The 20,372-nt window shown below is 32.8% G+C and overlaps 2 protein-coding genes across 4 annotated transcripts in view; both read left to right on the forward strand.

Moving 5' to 3' along the window:
* The window catches only part of LOC117101747 (serine/threonine-protein kinase 17A-like), a 49,395-nt gene extending 36,352 nt beyond the window's left edge, over window positions 1–13,043 (forward strand). Inside the window, exons 4-6 of the mRNA XM_033241787.1 lie at window positions 3,926–4,061; window positions 4,553–4,781; window positions 8,323–13,043. Coding sequence (XP_033097678.1) covers window positions 3,926–4,061; window positions 4,553–4,781; window positions 8,323–8,821 — 864 coding nt within the window. The 3' untranslated portion in view covers window positions 8,822–13,043. The remainder of the gene's footprint in view (window positions 1–3,925; window positions 4,062–4,552; window positions 4,782–8,322) is intronic.
* A 485-nt stretch (window positions 13,044–13,528) lies between these two features.
* Window positions 13,529–19,933, forward strand: LOC117101758 (monocarboxylate transporter 12-B-like). Of its 3 annotated transcripts, none has more exons than XM_033241815.1 (6): window positions 13,529–13,801; window positions 15,805–15,900; window positions 16,140–16,280; window positions 17,531–17,664; window positions 17,935–18,592; window positions 18,948–19,933. In XM_033241815.1, the coding sequence occupies exons 1-6, from the start codon at window positions 13,789–13,791 to the stop codon at window positions 19,064–19,066; spliced, it is 1,161 nt and encodes a 386-aa protein (XP_033097706.1). In that variant the 5' UTR covers window positions 13,529–13,788; the 3' UTR covers window positions 19,067–19,933. The 3 variants fall into 3 exon arrangements, with proteins under 3 accessions (XP_033097706.1, XP_033097704.1, XP_033097703.1); XM_033241813.1 differs by having other exon boundaries at window positions 13,529–13,763; XM_033241812.1 differs by lacking the exon at window positions 13,529–13,801 and having other exon boundaries at window positions 15,345–15,900.
* Window positions 19,934–20,372: the final 439 nt, after the last annotated feature.

Raw genomic sequence — 20,372 nt, forward strand, 5'->3', positions numbered from 1 at the left:
TTCAATTATTTAATGGAATTCTCAACATCTATTAAGGTCAAGAATGTGTGTCTGTTATTATTGGAACATACTTTACACTTCTCTTTCTTAGTCTTTCCCCTTGTGACCGCATAACAACCACTTGTACACCACAGTAACCAGCTGTGCCTACCTGTAGCACGTGTCTGGGATTTTATCTCCTTAGCAGCTGCATCATCTGTACTATAGAGTAACCAATGTGAAAGACCCATTTTTTGCCTATTATGTATTTTCCTATTCAATTATAATATTTTATTATATGTATTATATGTTATATAAGTTTAATGTAATTTACTATAATACCAATATATTTTTAAAATGTTATTTAATTTAATTAACCCTTGTATAAGCATCTGCATTCTAATTTCAACTGTATCTTATTTAAAGTATATGTGCTAGTTTTTAGTGCATTAATGCCAAAACTCTATGCACTTTGTTGTACTATATTGTGGATATTTCTTTGATTCCATGATTATAGCTTAATAGTTTTATTTTAAATGTCTATTAATAAAACCTAACGCTGTTTATTTCACATTCTTAAGTATGATTGAATTCTTTTTAGTAATAATCAATTTCAATGAATAAGATTGAGATGGCCTCCCCCCCCTCCCAGTCATTACCTTTGGACTTTAGTATTTGACACCCCCTTAGCTACAACATTGCACATGTTATTATAATTTGCAGTGACAACTTGCAGTTCATAATGAGACAGTTTACATTTTTCGTATTCATAAACCATATCGGTTGTCATGGTATCCATCTTCTAAATACTGTCCTCATTTCTGAAAGTTCATGAGATAGTGAACTCAATTTCGTTCCAAAGTATCGTGTAGCAAACTTAAGAACTGCTTCCTGGCTTTGGTGAGCAGCAAAAATAAGAAAAATTGCTTTATCGGTATTTACCATCAAGCGGAAATGCATGAATTTAGATTCTAATGGGATATATGATATCTCCGGTACATGAATGTGCCAGCAACGTGACCAGCAGTTGGATGAGGAAGCTGGCTGAGTGATGCCGACCTACATTCCTACAAAGATGTTAAAAATACACCTTGCTAATTAAGATATCCAATTGGTTGTGTCTAAGACTGAAATCAGCTTTCTCACAATCTTACAGATAAACCATGAAATTTATAATTAAAAGTAGTTTTTAATTAATTATGAAATTTAAAACCTGGTAAGTTTCAGATGAACCACAATATTCACTTTAGATCATTCAAGTTAGTTTGAGGAAAGAGGGAAAAAAAGAGAAGAAATTTAAATTTTACATGCATAACTTAAAATTAGTACAAGTGAAGGATCAGATAAGATACATTGACTTTAAATTTTAGATGATTTTATACTTACAGACTTTTGGCAAGAAAAGTATTTGTTTTTCACTCCATTTTACATTTGAAGCCTAGTAGTAACCTTAAATAAGGAAGTAAAAAAGAAAATATTTTTACCTGTAGTAATCAATACAAATGTTGCATAATAGTTTTTTCAGTTATACCTGATTTCTACCTATAAAATCCTCTTGTGTACTCTATCGTAAAGGTAACAACAACTTTGCATACTTGAAGCCTCACCTCGCCCACTTCTCAATGGAAGGGTTATCATATCGTATCTTGTAATTATGAAGTAATTGACTGAAAAATCCATACTTTGACAGTAGGTACTCAGGCATTTTAAGTCCCAAACTTTAGACTTGTACTTTTGAAATTTGATCTGTTTTCATCGACATAGTTTGTCCTTACCTTTTATCTTCAGTATAAAACGAATGGGTCTATTAACTGTCAAATTATCGTGGAATATTGAGTTGTTTATTATTGTATAATTTATTTGTGTTGTTGTTGGAGCCAAATTTGCTTGTTGTATAACAGTTTATGTACTAATGTTTCCTGTTGGCTACGTATTTTGATGACTTAACTTCTGCACAAAACACATGAGCTCTCAGGTACAGTTCCATCTGTCATGGTGCTAGCATTCTTCTCCACCTCTCCCTGTCCTTTTCTTAGTCCTACTCGTTTCCCTGTAATGTTGTCTATTCATTAAATTGCATCTTTTCTGGAATCATTTCACGGTTTGCACGACGATCTTTCATAAACAAAAAAAAATGGGGTATAAATTTTTTCATTATTTGTTTATTTCACAATAGCTTCCTATGTTGTACATAGTTCTAGAAGACTTCTGATATGTGGGACTAGATTTCTAATATGTTTGCATAAATGTTCTTGCTTTTGATATATTTTATTCACTTATACAGGATAGCAGGAGTATTAAACATGCTGGGTGAGGGGTCAATGGTGTATGTGCTCTCTATAAAATGAAAAAAATGATGATCACAATAACAATTATCTTTTCTCTTTTTTTTTTAGTCTTTTGGGTTAGAGGGAATTTGAAGCTGATAATACAGTATTGACAGAAAAGTGACAGAAAATTTGGTTTTAGTTATATACATTGTATAGAAAGTTCTATATATTTTTTTTATGAACATTATATATTTTCTATAGTTAATTTTTAATACTCTACCAACAAATGGTTAAGTGCAAATTAATTATCTTCAGTTTATACATGTGTGGGTATGTGGATTTTGTTTTAAAGATTAGTTTGTGTCTTGATATTAAGGGAAAATGTGTGGGTTTGTACATTACTGTATTCATCTTTTCCCTCTGATTGTTTTGTCACTTTCAGTAATAAATTAGAATTTTGTGATTTCTTGAATACCTTGCTTATTGACATTTAGAAATAAGAACCAAGAACCAAAACCAAACCCCAAACCAAGAACCAAAGGTCTGCTCACTCCAATTGCCTGCAGTATTGATGTTCATTCCTTTAACATTTATTTTGATAAATTGCATAGTCTGCTTTGTGTGACAAATGATGTGATTTAAGCAATGGCTATTCTCGTATTGACCTCCTTAATAAGTGTATATATTTAGAATTATTAACTTAAATATTTCATATGAAACATTTACTTAAATGTTCCATATATTTATTATATACTTCTGATTAATCTGTTATGATTGGTTTGATGTTGCCTTTTAATATTTAAGGGGTGCAGAGGAGGGGTTTTTTTTTTGTAACTTGTCCATTCTTTATTCAGACTCCTTTCAAAAATGTATGTAATGTGAATTTGCCAAGTTAGTATCATTTCCAGTATTGATAGGTTTTCTTGCAATGGCGATTAACTTGAGTATAGATGAACTTTTTTGGCAAATCTCTTTATTTATATTGATTAGGATATTTAATTGCTCATTTTTAATGAGTATAGTATACTTACTTATGCCCGTCACTCCTCCCGGAGCATAGGCTGCTAATAACAGTATGCCAGATTCCTCGGTCCTGGGCTGCCCTCTCTAGTTGTTTCCAGTATAGTATAAGTGGGAGATAAATTTAATAAAATAAATGATAAATTATGGGCACTAGCTGGTAAAATAAGAGGTGGTATGAAGTGATTTTTAACAACATTTTTTTTTCCCCTTCAGAAACTTTCAGTGGTGGTCGAGTAGAACTTGCATCACATCTTCAGCATTTTATTAATCGTCATTTTAATCTGCATCAGTTGAACATTACAATCATTAACATCATCAACAGCAGCTTTAGCATGCAACACCTTATGATAACATACATAAAACATTGAAATGATTCTGGTATGATCAACCACTTCCTATAATACAGTACATTACAGAACATACAGTTAGTAGAGATTTGATATGCGAGAGTAGATCCCTAATTTGTTTGCATAAACGATCTTGCTTCCAATATAATTTATTCATGCGTGTAGGCACCTGTATATTTTATATATTACGACAGATCTCACATCACATCAGATTAACATTAGAATTGGCTTATCATTAATTCTATTTAAGATATAAGATAATTGATAATAATAATTAATTTTAAATTATTTTCTGTATAATTTCAGCCTCAAAATATTCTATTAACCGAGCATATAAGTGCTAGAACATCAAGTAATATTAAGTTGATTGACTACGGCATTGCACGTTTCATTAATGGCGAAACCGAACTACGAGACATTGTCGGCACACTGGATTATGTGGGTAAGTTGGTCTGCAAATGTTAATAAATATCAAATTTGCTCTGCAGCATAATGGGTAGGAATTTCAATTAAGGCTGTTCCCTGTCATCGTCAATAATAGAGAAATCTTTTTTTTTTTTTTGGTAAATTAACACAAGTACCAGCTGATGGATTTACTAAAGATTGTCTAATTGTCTGGGAAATCCACAAAAAATCGATTAAACCATTACAAAGCTTTGTAGAAGGATAAATTATTAGAAACCTGTGAGACTCCTAAAATTTATTACTAGCCAAATTAATGTCTAGCAATATGTTTAATTTAGGAACAGCATTATTTAGCTTCTGTTGTGGTTAAAGAAAATATTTTATTGTTTTGATTTCGTTATATTATTAATTTACTTATATACAAAGTAAAAATTGTGTTACATTGTGTCCAAAGTATTAAACACAATGTAATTGGATTAATTGTATTTTGATTAATTAATACAATATTTGAATTCTCGTGTCTTACAGCTCCGGAGGTAATCAACTACGACCCCATCACCTTGGCGAGTGATATTTGGAGCGTGGGCGTGCTGACGTATGTCATGCTCACTGGCATTTCACCGTTTTTAGGCGATTCAAAGCAAGAAACTCTACTCAACATCTCGCAAATTAATTTAGAATTTCCAGAAGATATTTTCGAAGACATCTCAGAAGAAGCTAAAGATTTCATCAAACGATTGTGTGTCAAAGTTCCAAAGTAAGTCAGCTGACAAGACACTGTATCTTTATCACTACAAATTTTTACATTAAAAGGTTGGGGGTGGGCGTAATGCTGTTTACCTGTACATACATACACATGTACGTATACGTATACATGTACTTTTCTAAAATTTCTCCTAGCATTTTTATTTTTATTGAGACGCATTGAGGCTCTAGCATAATGCGCTATATAATCCAAAATTATTATTATTATTATTATTATTAGGCTATTATTATACAGACAAGGTAAAGGTAGGTGGGAGAATAACACATAAATTGCAGCGTTGCCTATGGATGTGGTCTGTGACTACTGAAAAGAGACGCTTATAGTAGCTTCATGTTGCACATTATCACTATCTTCATTGCCTTGGAATGCTACTTTTCTATAGTTTACAAACAACACAAAAACGTTATTCATTCCTCCTTTTTAAAACAGTATATATACAATAAAATTTAGATTATATCAAAGAGTATAGAACTGTAAGAGGTCTGACTCTCGTGGTTTCGTTAGAAACCACGTAATCCTATTTCAAAAAGTACTGCTATGAAGGGGCGTATCCTTAAAAGACTAGTTTCAAGTGGACTCTATTTTAATTCTAATAGGGTACCCCCATCTCGTGGCAGTACTTATTTTAACGTTCCATTGCATGCATACAAAATACAAAATCGGACCAGTCATACCTGTTTTAGTTCTATTCTCTTTGATTATATCCAAAAGAAAGGACAACCAGAAAGTGAAATGAACCACTGCCAAAGTGGCTCTCCAAACATAGTGGGCAGTTAGTTGATGCTTTTACTGCATATACATTTTGATAAACATACAGTTTTAATATTCATAAACATTCAAGTTTATAATTTATTACAGATCCAAAAATTGTATTACTTTATTTTTAAAAAATAAAAAAAATTAAAATTACTTTCACAAAAACCTGATCATCAACATCATTCTGTTAGTAATTCAACACTTTGTAAGACATTAATTGTTAATTGGACGCATACTGCTCCGGCAACCTTATATCATTGGGGTATTAACACATTAGTTATGTTTCTATGCACTTTACATTATTACCACATAATTAGATCAGATTCTTTATGCAACACACACTCTGATCACTAGGGAATTATTTCATAATGTTGCAGCTAATGATTAGTGCATTGACAATTGTACACCTACTGTATTAATATTAGATCCCCACTTTTACTCCTGAGTAGGTAACAAGCATAATTATGTTGCAAAATTCAGTATTCCAGCAAAATATTATTCATTCCAATAATACATGCTGTACACTCACAGAAATTATATCATGAATTGTAGCACAACCTCATGATATTAAGAACATTTTTTAATGTTAATATTTTTAAAAGATCACTTAAAACTCATCTTTTTCACTTGTCACTGTTTCTGTCTGTGTCTTTTGTTGTCTTTTTTGCTGTTGTTTATCTATAGACTGTATTTCTGTGTGGTATGAGATAGTTTTTTCTGGAACTGATGTAGATTGATTGCTTCAGATAAATTGAAATTTGGAAGACACTTGGCTTGCGCTTTGCAACCGAAAGGAAAGGCGCATTATAATTGCCCAGTAACAGTAACCTAAATCATACATAATACATTTTGCAAACTGTAATCACATTACAACCACTCAATGCATGAATATAATTAGGCACAAATATACAAATAGATATCATAAATAATAAGAATCAATAATATGTTGTAACTGTAGTACATGAGATACAAAAATGGCCTTGAATTTCAATAGCAAATTAGGTTGTTATCAAGTGACTCCTCCTTTTCTTGTGTAACATGTTTTCATAAGGTAATCAGAAGGTTTGTTTTGTTGGCCTTGGCTGGAGTGATATTTTAAAAAGGTTGTTTTGCTTATAATACTGATACCCTGATTTACTGTATTGTTATGTTATTGACCGTCATGCCAAAGGTGTCCGAAGTATCCCTAATGCATGGATAAATTTAATAATCTACTAATCGTTGGTTGGTTTAATGTCCAATTCATTGCAGAAGAAACCTAACTGATTTTTTTAAATTTGTTGATATATCCTCAAATACAGCTTGACTGTATTGATAGCTTAACTTCACTGCTCTCCTATAATATATACAGTATGTTATTCTTTACATCTAATTTACATATTTTCATTTATAATTGTATTTTATGTAATTTTCTGAGGTAATCAGGACCACTGCATACAATATAGTCTTTGGCTGTCCTAAATAAATAAATTATTTTTCATAAGTTCTTTTATATTAAACTGGATACAAAGACCCTTAACCACCCAGATCATATACAGTAATCACCTAAGTAGTTCCGGCACTTATTTATCTAGTAATTTGGCGCCTAGTGATGCTCACGTTTTATCTCCTTAATTCGCACGTTAGTAGTGTGTATCAATCACTGAGAAAGGGAGGCTTTTCTACAACGCAATTGACTTGTAAACAAGACAAAGAATTGGCAACATCTGCCTGTTGACAAATAACTTGGGGGTGCTGTAGCATGCGTGGGTCATATCATTATTTTCATGCTATGTAAGCAGAGAATGTATCGAAATTACAATTATATTTGTTGGAGAGTCTTGGTAAATAGGAATGAACCGTAAGAACTAGTCAACAACTATCTGATGCATGAATCTACAAAGCTCTGTCATTGCAGCTGAGATAAATTGCTATAATTAATCCTTCACCTTTCACCCCCGAAATATCTTCCGCTTTAATGATTTCCGACGCAGACCTCGACGTAGACCTGATTTCAGCAGTCAGTGTCGTAAATCTTTAAGTCCTACGCATTAGGTCAGTTTTAGTCGATGCGTATACAATGTTGTATTAGGTTATCATAGTCATTTTTGGAATTAGAGAAAATATAATTTTGTTTGTTGAATTCTTAGGTAATACACATCACTATTATTTATAATTTTATGCTTTCAAATGGAAACACAATTTAATAAAAAATAATCAATTTATACCACACGACATTGATTATTTTACCACATGAAATTGATTATTTTTATTAAATGCATTGCTGCATTTTTATTATTGAGCAACACAATTTATTAATGTTTCTTTCCATGTACAATTTTAATAAATCACTTCTTTAAAATAAAATAATTCTTGTTATTAAGGATCTTGATTAGTTGACTTTGCACTTAAAAATTATAGTTGGAGCCGGATTCATGTTCATTCTTCTTTTATCCCTTCACATCTATCATCAAATTAACAATCATAAAAATTATCAGCCTCTTACTAATAAATAATATTTGTAATATTAACCAGTCTGAAAAATAATAATGAAACAACAAAATATTTATAAAAACAACACCATCACTTTTATGCTAATAAAATTAACTTGCAATAACGTTTGTAACACAACTATAAGTAATACTTATCCTGAGCCTACCATTATCTCTACCAGAACGTAATTACCAACTTACTACAGTAATTGATTGACATTAAATATTATACTTTGTTTTATACTGGTAGATTAATTTGTGATTAAAATATATTTATGAACTTCTTTAACCTTTTGTTTTTCTAGTGAACGATACACATCTAAGGAGTGCCTTAACCATCCATGGCTACAAGTCTCAATTGGGAGTTCAAACGAACAAGTGTCTGAGGTCAACTCCAATGAACTTGAATGCAAAGATAAAACGCACAACCACCACTGTAGGTTGGAGTCAACAAATACAGACATGGACAAGCAAATGTATGAAAGTAGTGTTCAAACCTTAATACCTACAGTGATACGACAGTGTTCAACTTGTGGAGAAGAGAAAGAACTAAACGAAGAGACAAAAATGGAGGAGTCATTTTCGGAGCACATTGAAACAGAGGACACAAAAATGGAGGTTACACAAACGATAGATTCGCGGTTAGAAAGGTTGGAGGAGCCCTTTGACAAGCACCAGATGCCACATAGTCCTCAGGGTATACGCAGAACCTTGTCGATCAATAAGGAGAATATTCCGCAAGATTTGACAGAACCAAAGCGATTCAAAATGGAGCAGCGCAAACAGGAGCAGGTTGTCTGCTAGTCAATAAAAACATTAAAACTGGCTGGTAGTCTTCTAGACAAACACTGTGTACCGTACACAAAAGTAGTCTGCCGGGCAAGTGTTTTCTCAAGACAGTTTTCTGAACGGTTTGCTTGCCCGCATACAATGAGAAAAAAGGTTTATATATTGTCGATGATTGTCATATAGTGGATAGCCCCACCTCTAGCCTAGAAAGGCCGATTCAATGAGTGTTTATTATTGGACAGTCAAGCAGTAGTGTCGACTACACATGAGCAGTTTGCTCAAAGTAAGAGCAAGTGGTGAGCATTATGCCTCAAGAGACAAATATAAAAAAAACAATACTTTGCTCACTGTCTCACGAGGCAGAATTCTTTCTAAAATCTTGTTCACACGTTGAATAAGTGTGACAAGAGGCCTTTTGCTGAGCAAACTGCTCTCGTGTGCAATAGGCTTAAGCAAATATATCACTACAGCCATCTGCTAAGTATACAATATAACAAAATACAATTTAATGGTCTATTAGATAGACAATAACAAAATATAAGACAATACAAGATTTTGTTGTTGAAGAGTTTATTATTAGAATTTTAAGTAATTAAAAGAAAATGGACACACCTTTAGATTAAATATTTAAAATCTTTGTATTTAATTCCTCAAATAGTAAAAATATATATATTGTTTTACCAAACTGATTCTAAATAGACTTTGAAATTGAAAGTTCTAATTAACTTTCTAATATCAATTATAAGATGATGAAATTTAAAAATGAGTTTGACCATGTTGAAAGTTAGTGTTAAAAATGATAGAAGTATTCTAATTTTTACAATTTGAAATTATAATCCCATGTGTTGTTATGTTGCGAAAGTAAACATTCTCGGTTTTTCATTCTCTCATTGGTTGTGATGCAGCATTATACTAGAATGCCTAGAGTCGGTATCCAAACTTGTTTACTGACCATAGAATTTAATGTACAATTACAGTATGTGCGTACATTGGACCCACATTTTAAATTTGCATTTTGGTTTTCTGGTTCCAATTTAGTAATAAAAAAAAAAACTGTACAAATTAATTGAGAGAACACTAGAAAAATGTATTATCAAATTTTAAACACCAAAACTGTAAATCCTGTAAATATGAAATTGATATTTGGTAGCAATAATTTCAGATGTTTGCTTAGGTAATTTCATTCTATATCAAATATATATTTATTAAATTATAATACAGTAAACTGTAGACTTCAACAAATACATACTCGCCATTTATCTCCAAACTAAGTAGGAAGAGACCATTAGTTATGTTGTCACTTACAAACACTCTCGTATGTTTTTGAAGTTAGAGAACCAGCACATCCATTTTCTTGCGACAGGTTTGAAATTGTTGCAAGGTTAATTATTTTAGTAGACATGTAAGGAAGATGTACACAGTACTCTACCATCTTTATTTTCTAATACATATTTGTTGTACGCAGAGCTGGAAAATAGTAAGAAAATATTCCAGCCCCTTCACCAAAAACAATTACATAATAAATTAAACTTAAAGATTCTACTACTGTATAGTATTTTCATAACATAGTGTAGAGTCTATGGTCTAGTGGTTTGATACCAGATTAATATCTCTGAAAGTCATGGGTGCAATCCAACTCAAGATAACTTAAATTTTGAGATATTACAATAGGTATTCGGTGCGATAAAGCCGGGTTCCTTTAAAATTGCTACAGTTTTTTACTGCAGTCATTGCGCTAGCGTAGCAGGCTCCCCGATACAACCAAACAATCACCAAAAGCTGTTGGCGATAGTGCATAGCGATTGTATGGAAACCATGTTTAACATGTCACGTTAGGCAAACATGTCATCCTTATTATAGTCTAAACTAATATTAAATTATTTTTCAAACAATTTTTTATTGTTCTATCTGAATTGAAACTACCATTCAGAAATGTTTGTCATCATCAATTAAAGTTAGTATACACATTTAGAATTTCATGTATTTCTTTAATTTATACAGTTGTTTTTCAATTGTATTATTTATGGAAGCAATTGTAAACAACAGCTATAACAAATATGAATATATCAATTTGTCAATGAGCATTCTGGCTGGATTATATATGATCAATCAATCAATATCTATATTACGCAATGAGTGTTGTTATGCACAAACTGTCGCCTCTAATTTAATTCACTAAAACTCAGTAATCACAAAAAAATATTTCAGAACGATAATAATAATGATAATACAGGAACGATTAATGCTCATTAAGTTTTACGAGTATCTTTCAAAGTTCAGTATATCATCTTGTTCAAGTAGGGAATAATTAAGCTTACTTATCTTTTATAAGAACAAAAGTATGTTGTGATCCTCAAAAAAAAAAATTTGAACAATTCAGATAACCTATTTGAATGTTTGATAGAGCCTGAATTAAAACTTTTTGAGTGTAGAAGTTTCTTTTACTTTTGTTTAAACAAAAATGTGCGCTGACACTTTTAAATACAGATTCACAATACTGCCATGATTTGGCGATGTCTCCACTCCGTCTCCTAGTTGGTATTCTTTATATTCTTATAATTTATAATAAAATCTCCGTTGGATTTAATTCTAGCGTTTATACCGTACAAGGTTTACTTGATATATTGAAATTCTGAGTTTTATTAGATCCATCTGTGTAAGAGTCATGCAGAAGTAGGTTGAACAATGAATTGGTATTATCTTACAATTAAAATGTAGACAATGTTGATTTGGGGTTCAGGAAAAGATAGAGCAAATTTAATCACCATTGGTGCAATCATCATTATTAATATTTTGGTTGATTTGTCATCTTATTATTATTATCATTATCTGTATCGATGTGAGTTTGTGTCAGGAAAATATAATAGGAGTTATGTTTTTGTCTACCTGACATGTTATTGTACCGAATACTCAGTACGCTCCCAAACACTTGTGAAAAGTATGGCACCAGGCTAGTTATCTAGAGGTCGTGGGTTTGATCCTACAGAACCCAAATTTTTTCGTATGTATTTGGGAACGTACTGAGAATTCAGTACGGGAACACGTCAGGCAGAACAAAACATCACTCCTATTATCATTATTATTGTTGCTGTTATTATTGGTTATTTTGTGTATTATTTTGATTCATATAGTTTTCCTCTTTTATTTATCAACAGTATTCCAGATATTGTAAGCATCATCACTAATAGTACGAAATACCTGACAAATATAAGTTATATACGTTATTGTTATTATTAAATTATTATATTTTACCTCATTTTAGCATTTGCAGAGATAATCAATTATCATCTGATTACCAAGTTTCCTGACCATTATAGATTATCGTAAACCAGCGTGGCATAATAACATACAGTAATAGTGCCTGCTGGCTTTATAGCGGCTCACTTCATATTTTGTTAGCTCACATCCATCTCTGTCTGTGTGTTTATAATAAGCTTTCGCTTGTAACCTCAGATCTACAGTATATTGACTTGGTGACATTCAAAATGTTTTTAATCCAGAAGGTTTATGCTACTATTCTTAACAACTCGAGAAAAGTTGCTTTAACAAACTCTCCTACAATTATGTTTACATGCAACTAAAGTTGTGTTACCTTAAAGGGAAAAAAAGCTTACTGGATTATTCATTTATGAAACTCTATATTTCAGAATTTTTGATGGTAGAATTTTTAATAAAACATGTATACTTTGATGGGAAAACAGTAAGATTTTAAAAGTTCTGAAGACAAAAGTAATAGACCTGATCTCTTTTGTTTTATGGGCAGTTGTGCAGGCAACACAGCAATTTCCAATGATAAATATTTTATTCAAGATTAAAACTAAAGTGACATTTTGTTCTCTTTTTTCTTAAAGTTTCATTTATCAGTTAATGTTTATTATTCTGTGCTTGTTAATTTAAGATATCATTTATGATAAATGTACCATTAAGATAATTATATTGTCACATAAATAGTGAAATGTAATGATTATATAACTGTATTTACCTTAATTTACATTATTCTAGACTATATTCAGTTCATAAGCATTGGACAAACCTTGAAATATAAATGTTACAAAATATTTACTTTTACTGTGCTCTTGTGAGTGCAAATTTAAACAGTAAAGGGCACTACACATGTACATGTCATTGTTAACACATTTTTAAAGAAATCTATAAATATTATGCAGATAAGAACATTTTGTGGATGACATTCTATGCAATTGAGATATCAAATAAACTCAATTTACGGAAAGCCCAATTGTTGTAATAATCTGATTTTGTTTTTTGTTCTGATCTGACAACGAGGGACTTGGAAATTTCTACTGTATGTGACACTGCACCAACTTTCGTGATTGAATTAGACTAGACTTAGCAGGACTTTACCTTAACCTAAATATTAAAATCCAGTACGAACTGGGATGGGAAACATTGTATTGGTCAAGTTAACCCAGCTGCTTAGATTGTGCCTAGGATTAACCAGGTTAAATTGAGTCTTAAATCTTGTCACAGCTGTTTTGATTTTTATGGCAGCACTCACAAATTGTGGAGTGGTCATACTATGGTCATACTTACAAACGCAACCAATGAAATAAGGTAATCAAAACAATTGAAAACCGATTTCGTATTGTAGCTATTATGTAGAAGTTGGGCTTTATTCACGTGTATTCACGAGTTCAGTATCACGTGAATTAATTGTTAAACAAATCATTATTGGATGAATAGAAAAAAAACTAAAGAATTAGATCCATGTCCATGTGCTGTGGAAGCACACGCACAGTTTTTAACTATATTTTCGGCCATACGATCACAGGAGACCTGGTGGTGGTATTGGAAGAAGAAGAAGAATTTTATCTAAAATTGAATATGAATACAAACAATCTTCTCATCAACGAAGATCAGTGTTTTTTCCTGTTGCATTGTATAGTTGGAGACTTTGTTTAAATGTATACACTTGTATTGTTGAACATGGTAAAGAGGGGTAAGAGAAGAACCACGGGCTGTTAATGCAAATGAAGAGTATGTAGGCCCGGGCCTATGCTATGGTGATGTTTGTAGAGAAGAAGTCTGCTTCTTTTTCGTCTATCATACCGGAAATTTCACACATTCTTTTTATACATTTTTTTGTGGTAAGAAAAAAAAACACATACCAGACACATCAAAGGATTTTAATTTAATTGTTATTTTGAATTTTTTTTAAAAATACACTAATATAGTCACACCAGGAAGTTGTCACTATGACAACTCCCTGGTCACACCAATCACTGATAATGACTATAGAGGGCGGCAAACCGATAATTTCAACTGTCTTGACACTTTTGCGTCGATGTCCTCCGTTTTTTCTTTCCTCCATGATTTAACAAACGTTATATGAGATTTAGAAAGGACATTATATTATAATTGCAAAAAAAACAAAAAAAAACTTGTAACTTTTATCATTTTAAGTATTTTTAAAAATAAACCTTCTAAAAATGATGTTCTTTTTATGAGGATAATGATGATAAAAATGTAAATAATAATGATGACGAAGATAAAAATGATGATAATTATAAAGAGTATGATCATGGACCTATTAATCCATGGTATGATGACATGTGTAATTTGATTCCCAATTCAATTCAATTCAATATTTTATTTGCTTTATGAACCAGCACTTTACCTTGGAGTCTACTAATTGGATCGTTTGAACTTATTAAATATTGTAGAGGGCGGCAGAAAGAACTGCAAGTTTGATTTATGTGGTAGAATATGAATTTGCCCTACTCAATTGCGATGGATATTTTGATGTATAGGTCACATTAACTTTAATTCATATTAACCATTTTAATGAATTGTGTGGTTTTTTTTTGTATAATGATTTTTTTTATATTTATTAATAATCAATTTGCATTGTAATATATAATATAATAATACATATTTGATTGTAAACACAGTACTGTTGTAAACACAGTACTGTTTTTTTTATAATTAGTTATTTCTGCCAATAATTTACTGTGCGCTTATATTTTTATTGTAGGCCTTGTATTTTGCTTGTTTTATGTCTGTTGTCTGTATGGTAGGCATATTTTTTTTGTAACCTTAAGACATTGCAAGTTGCATTTTAAACGTTTTATACCGAATAAATAAATTTTTAAAAATGAATAAATAAAAAAAATGTTCATGAGTTACAAACACAACTCGTATTTTAATTGATAATTAACCGGACCATATTCCTCGGGAAGAGAATTAGAATGGTACAAATAAATCCGTGGTGTTTTTAATACTCGGGTCTTATGGATAACAAGTTTTATATTTTAGGGGTTTTTTTCATTGATAATATTGTTTGTTTTTTCACATGATTTTTTATGATCAATATGTCATGAGATATCTAAAACAAATATCTTATGTTCCGCTAAAATGAAACACGTTATGTATTCTTACTGCTACTATAACAACTACCGTACTTGAACAACTTAGGTTCAAACACAATCACTGGTTGTTTCTATTAATGTTTAACTCGTGCGTTTATGAAGCTCGCATTAATGTAGACCTAGGCTGTTGCTTTGCCAAACGTTTAGTGACCTGACTGAATTATTCTGAATTTTTGTGGCTAAAATATAACATAGATCTCGACATCCTGGAATAATCTTGGTGGCCCAGGTCAGCAACAAGTTGGTAACATTGTTATCGGCTACAAAAGTTTGTAGCCTACTACAGAACTTTTCAATAAAGGGACATTCGTTTAATAGAGGATTAGGGCCTATTTTTATTCAGTGGATTTGGTGTCATTGCAACTGAATAACCCACTGGAAATAAATCTTTGGACTTGTGTTTTTTTCGAAGTAGTCCGGCAAGTAATCAAATCCAATCCAAGTACATTAAAGCTAAGGACCTTCTGCACTGTTTTGATTCTTTAGTTTTCATAAACATGAACTTGAATCATGTACGAGGATCATTTTTTTGGCCTACACGAACGAAAGTGCTTTGTATGATCTGTGCGATTGTAAATTGTTTTGCTGATGGTTTAACATATGTAATGACAGGTATTATCACTCAGGCTGTTGCAGAAGACCTCAAATGTACCGATGGCTTCGTGTCATTCTGGGGAGGAATCCAACTGGCGTTAGTAGCAGGGAGTGGTAAGTTTATTCTTCAAGAACTTCGTTGATTACTTAATGTGACAACAATTGTAATAGTCATGTTATTGAATAAATTAGCAATTATATGGCGCATATTTTTATTTGGTTACGCCAGCCTATATAGTACAGGCTCGGGACACTCTTCAATCCAGAAAAGAACCAGAACGTTGGATGTAAATTTTTGTTGACGTCATGATTAACTTACAATAATGTTTTTGTACATCTATGTCGAATAACAGGTCCCCTTTCTGCTGTACTTTTAAGAAGAATTGGAATGAGGAAATTAGGGACGATAACAGGATTAACGTCATTTGGAACACTGTGCATGATGTCTGTTGCTCGGAGCACATTTACCTTAGCTTTAGCGATGTGCTTGCAAGGTAACACTAATGTTTTTGGGGGTTTTTTTGCCTTTTCTTTTCATAAGCCTGGTTTTCATAAAATCCATACACGCTATCGCAAACAGTTTTCAACTACCGCTGACTGGTCAGTCGAATCGGCGCAGCCTTCCTATTGCATCGCGGAAGAGTTACGCAGCAGTGTAGTGCTTTTATGAAAACCATGGCTTTAGGGTTACGCCCGAGAATTAGATTATCATTCGTATTGACTTCCTACGACAAATATAGGCATAATTTTTTTTTCCTTATAAGCCTATTAGGATTCTGTTATACTTAATAAACGAAGTAGTCCCTCCTATTAGGACTACCAGAGGGTATAATGATCTTGTGTTATCTTTGAGTTCCACAAAATCACCTTAACCAAGAGCTAGCATTATTTCGTTTATATCTCTGTGACTTTCTTCAATCCTTCAAACGCCCTCTTCATTCATTTCCTTCAGTCACTAACCCTACGCAACAACCGACATTTTACATAGGTCATGTATTTGCATTTCTCGCGTTTTATCTTCTATTGTTCACTTAGTCTTCGTGCTTCTAAAACACAACCAAAAAGAATGCCCTCATTTAAAACGAAATCATGAAACATCACAGCATTCAACTCCCGTTTCTTTAGACCACGATCAATTACCTTCCCCGCCAAGGAGACTATTTATTCAGACCTGTTTATCTGACTGTTTGTCTGTTTGTTTGTTTGTTTGTTTGTCTGTCTGTCTGACCGTTGTAGCAAGATTACGCAAAAGCGGATTGGATCATCATAAAATTTAGTGGAATGGTAATAATCTGAAAAAGAGATGATTAACTTTTGGGAACTAAAATGTTAAAGGACAAGGTCATGGAAATTCGATTTTCCCCTCTTTAACTACGGTACCCTCGAGCATAAAAGAAAACAATGGAATCGCAACATACACGGCCTGATGATGACATAATTAATGTCGAAATACTGAATCCCGACACGATGGCGTGCATTTCGATACTTGGAGTATGTATTATACTATCTTATACAAAATACACGGCCTGCGTATACATTGTTCGGTATCCAGGTACAGGCGGTGGTACCGGTATGCACTCTATGAACTGACTTCCCTAGTTTTAACATAGTAGGCCTATATATAATTTTTTGTTACTACAACATATTTTGATTACGCAAATATGTAGCTCTCAGGCATGTAATAAATCTGAATTGAATTGTATCGATTTGTTTTAGTAATTGTGATTTTAATTCAATTTTATAGGTGTTTGTATTGGCATATTATATACGTCAAGCGTTGTGGTAGTTCAGAAGGTTTACACTGGTAATTTCTCTCAGGTGAACGTCGTCTTGCTTATTGCATCAATTTCGACAAATGCAACTGCTCCCTTGATACAGGTGAGAAGATACATCAGTTATACATCAATCAATACATTCGATCGATCAATGAATGAATGAATCAATCAATCAATCAATCAACCAACCAACCAACTAATAAATCAATCAATTATTCAATCAGTTAGACATTCAATCAATCAATCAATCGAGAATCAGATTATGATACTGATGGTGAAATTATAATGACAAGATAGCCTAATAATAATCGTAACATTTGTAAACAATACGAGTCTACATTCTTTCTTTTTTTTTTTTTTTTAATCTATATAGATACTGCTGGAACACTACGGGTGGAGGGGAGCCGTGGTTATATTAGCTGCAGTTCACCTGCATATACCTGTATTTTCTTTACTTCTGGATATAAAAATTGGTAAAACTAAAGCAGATCCAAAAGATACATTAGAAGAACTCGGGCAACATAATTTCATTGTATATGGAAATGCATTTTTAAAAGGAGCCATTAAAAGCCTGCATGCCTTCAAAGGAAACTCTCAGTTGATCGCATTATTTCTAAATGCAGTATGCAATGGCTTTTACCACACGGCCTATTGCTTGTTTATGGTTCCTTATGCTGTAGAAAATGGCATTACAGCTTTTGACTCAAGTACGCTGATAGCCCTGCCGGTTATTCCATGTATTCTGATTAGACTAGCTATATTTTTTCATGGTAAAATTGACGTTCCTTGTACAGTAAGATTGCATGCTATTGGACAGGTATCTGAGTTCTGTTCGTGTTTTTTCATTACTTTTGGCCGAAGGTTATCTATGTTTTACGTCGGATCTATTCTGCACGGGTTCGCATTTGGAATACATTTCTACTCAATGTTGTGTTTGGCACCGGCGTTTGTTAATAAGAGCTTCAGGGATTATGCACTTTCGTGGATTATTTTCTCAGATGGACTAGCAGTAATAGCCACCGCAATCGTAGGTAAGAATGTTTTATTTCCCATAATTCGAATAATAATTTAAGCCATGCACTTCCGCGTCAGCTTCATCATTGTCGTCATCGTTATCATAATCATCATAACAACATCATTACAATCGTCATCAGCATCATAATGATTTTAACACCATGATTATTGTTAGGCTATTTTAATTGTCATTTATTTTTATTATTATATATTTTGCTGTTGCTATTATTATCATCATGGAGAAAAATCTAATAAACAATCTTCACCATCGACAATATCATCGTCACCATCATCAACACCATAATCATCACCACCACCACCATCATGCGATAAATTTCACAATTCATTCAAATACATGTTTCTATCTTTCAGGCTTGTACACTAACAGTTACCTTCTCGGGTTTCAAATAAGTTCCGGAGTTCAAATCTGTGCTGTCGCATTGGTAATTTACATAGGCCTACTTAATGGACAGATTCTGGGCCGGATTTAGAGGGGGAGGGGGCGGGGTCCCCCGTTCCCCCCCCCCCATTTCTTTGGAAAGTATAGAAGAAAGAAAAACTGAAACTGATGGCAAGTCAAGTTCTGCTCATCACATTGGATCCAATTAAAAAGCTTAGTTACAAATACAAACGAAATACTTTAACGTATTTGTGGTTATTTTTCTCTCTGAGCCCCCATCAGATATCATTCATTCAAATGGGAATTTAAGAGTAGGCCTAGTGGTTCATTTCTGCGGTACGATTGGTACAAAGCGGACTTACATCTTGCAGTCGGGGTCGAAAACCTGGCTGTGCATTTCACAAGGCACTTTGTATAATAATTACTTCTTTATCTAGAAGTATTAAGCTGAATTCACATTTTATATTGAAATTAATTTGATGGCAGACGTCTGTTAATTTTATCCATTTCTGATCCAGGTACAGTATACTTGTAACCGGCTTTAAAAAATATATTTAGCGCCACCTATTGTGGTGAAGTAGTTGCTACAACATAATATTATGTTTATCAGTAAATACACTAATTTAGCATAGATTAAGGCAATGATCCTTAGGTTACACCATGTTATCATGGTCCTTCGTTGAACATTTCGCTAGTGCAATACATCATCTTCATTACATTGCAGTAGTTTGTAAGCAAAGTACAGGAATCAACAGTTGTAAACAACATTTGATAAACATTTATTATTTGAAATCATTATGACTTTTTTTTCAATTTAAAAAACAAATTTATGATATCGGTAAAGTTTGAACGTTGGCAGAAATTATTCGTCCGGGTGGTAAAAATTTATACCAAACTTAGCAAGTCGAGGTGGTGTGTTATCTTGTAGAAAAACAAATATAGACCTCTAAATCTTTTCCTCCATGCTTATAATCATTTTTTTTATAGTTTCTTTTATGTGTGTTAGTCAATTCGTCTTCGCGGTTGAGTTTTCATACGTTTTTAGGTTGATGTCAATGTCAGAATTAACCATGTTTGACCAGTGGCGGCGTCAAAAACTCCCACAAAGAGGGCAAGGCCTAAGTCCCCAACAAAAGGCCCAAGGTCCCTGGCAAAGGGGACAGACCTACCTCCGAAGCCCCGTACATCCATAGGTTTACAGAAAATTTTAAGAACAGGCACCTATAGATTCCCGGAAATGGCAGACGGTAAAAATGCCTTGTCAAAGCAGTGTTCCTAACGAAATGATTTACTTCTTCCCCACGGAGGTCCCAGGTTGCCCCCGAGTGGGTTCTCTGCCACCATGGATCCACGCTGGAGCCGCCACTGGAGTTATCTCATGAAAATAAATATCCACC

This window comes from Anneissia japonica, unplaced genomic scaffold (genome assembly GCF_011630105.1).
Source record: "Anneissia japonica isolate Jap-2015-1 unplaced genomic scaffold, ASM1163010v1 scaffold288206_len369265_cov204, whole genome shotgun sequence".
In the NCBI taxonomy this organism is placed as follows: domain Eukaryota; kingdom Metazoa; phylum Echinodermata; class Crinoidea; order Comatulida; family Comatulidae; genus Anneissia; species Anneissia japonica.

Bases quoted from the DNA above. Each gene is read 5' to 3' on its own strand.
- LOC117101758 (XM_033241812.1), top strand. From the start codon at position 15,690: ATGAACTTGAATCATGTACGAGGATCATTTTTTTGGCCTACACGAACG. The intron at 15,901-16,139 runs GTAAGTTTATTC...GTCGAATAACAG, and splicing joins GGCGTTAGTAGCAGGGAGTG to GTCCCCTTTCTGCTGTACTT. The intron at 18,593-18,947 runs GTAAGAATGTTT...TCTATCTTTCAG, and splicing joins AATAGCCACCGCAATCGTAG to GCTTGTACACTAACAGTTAC.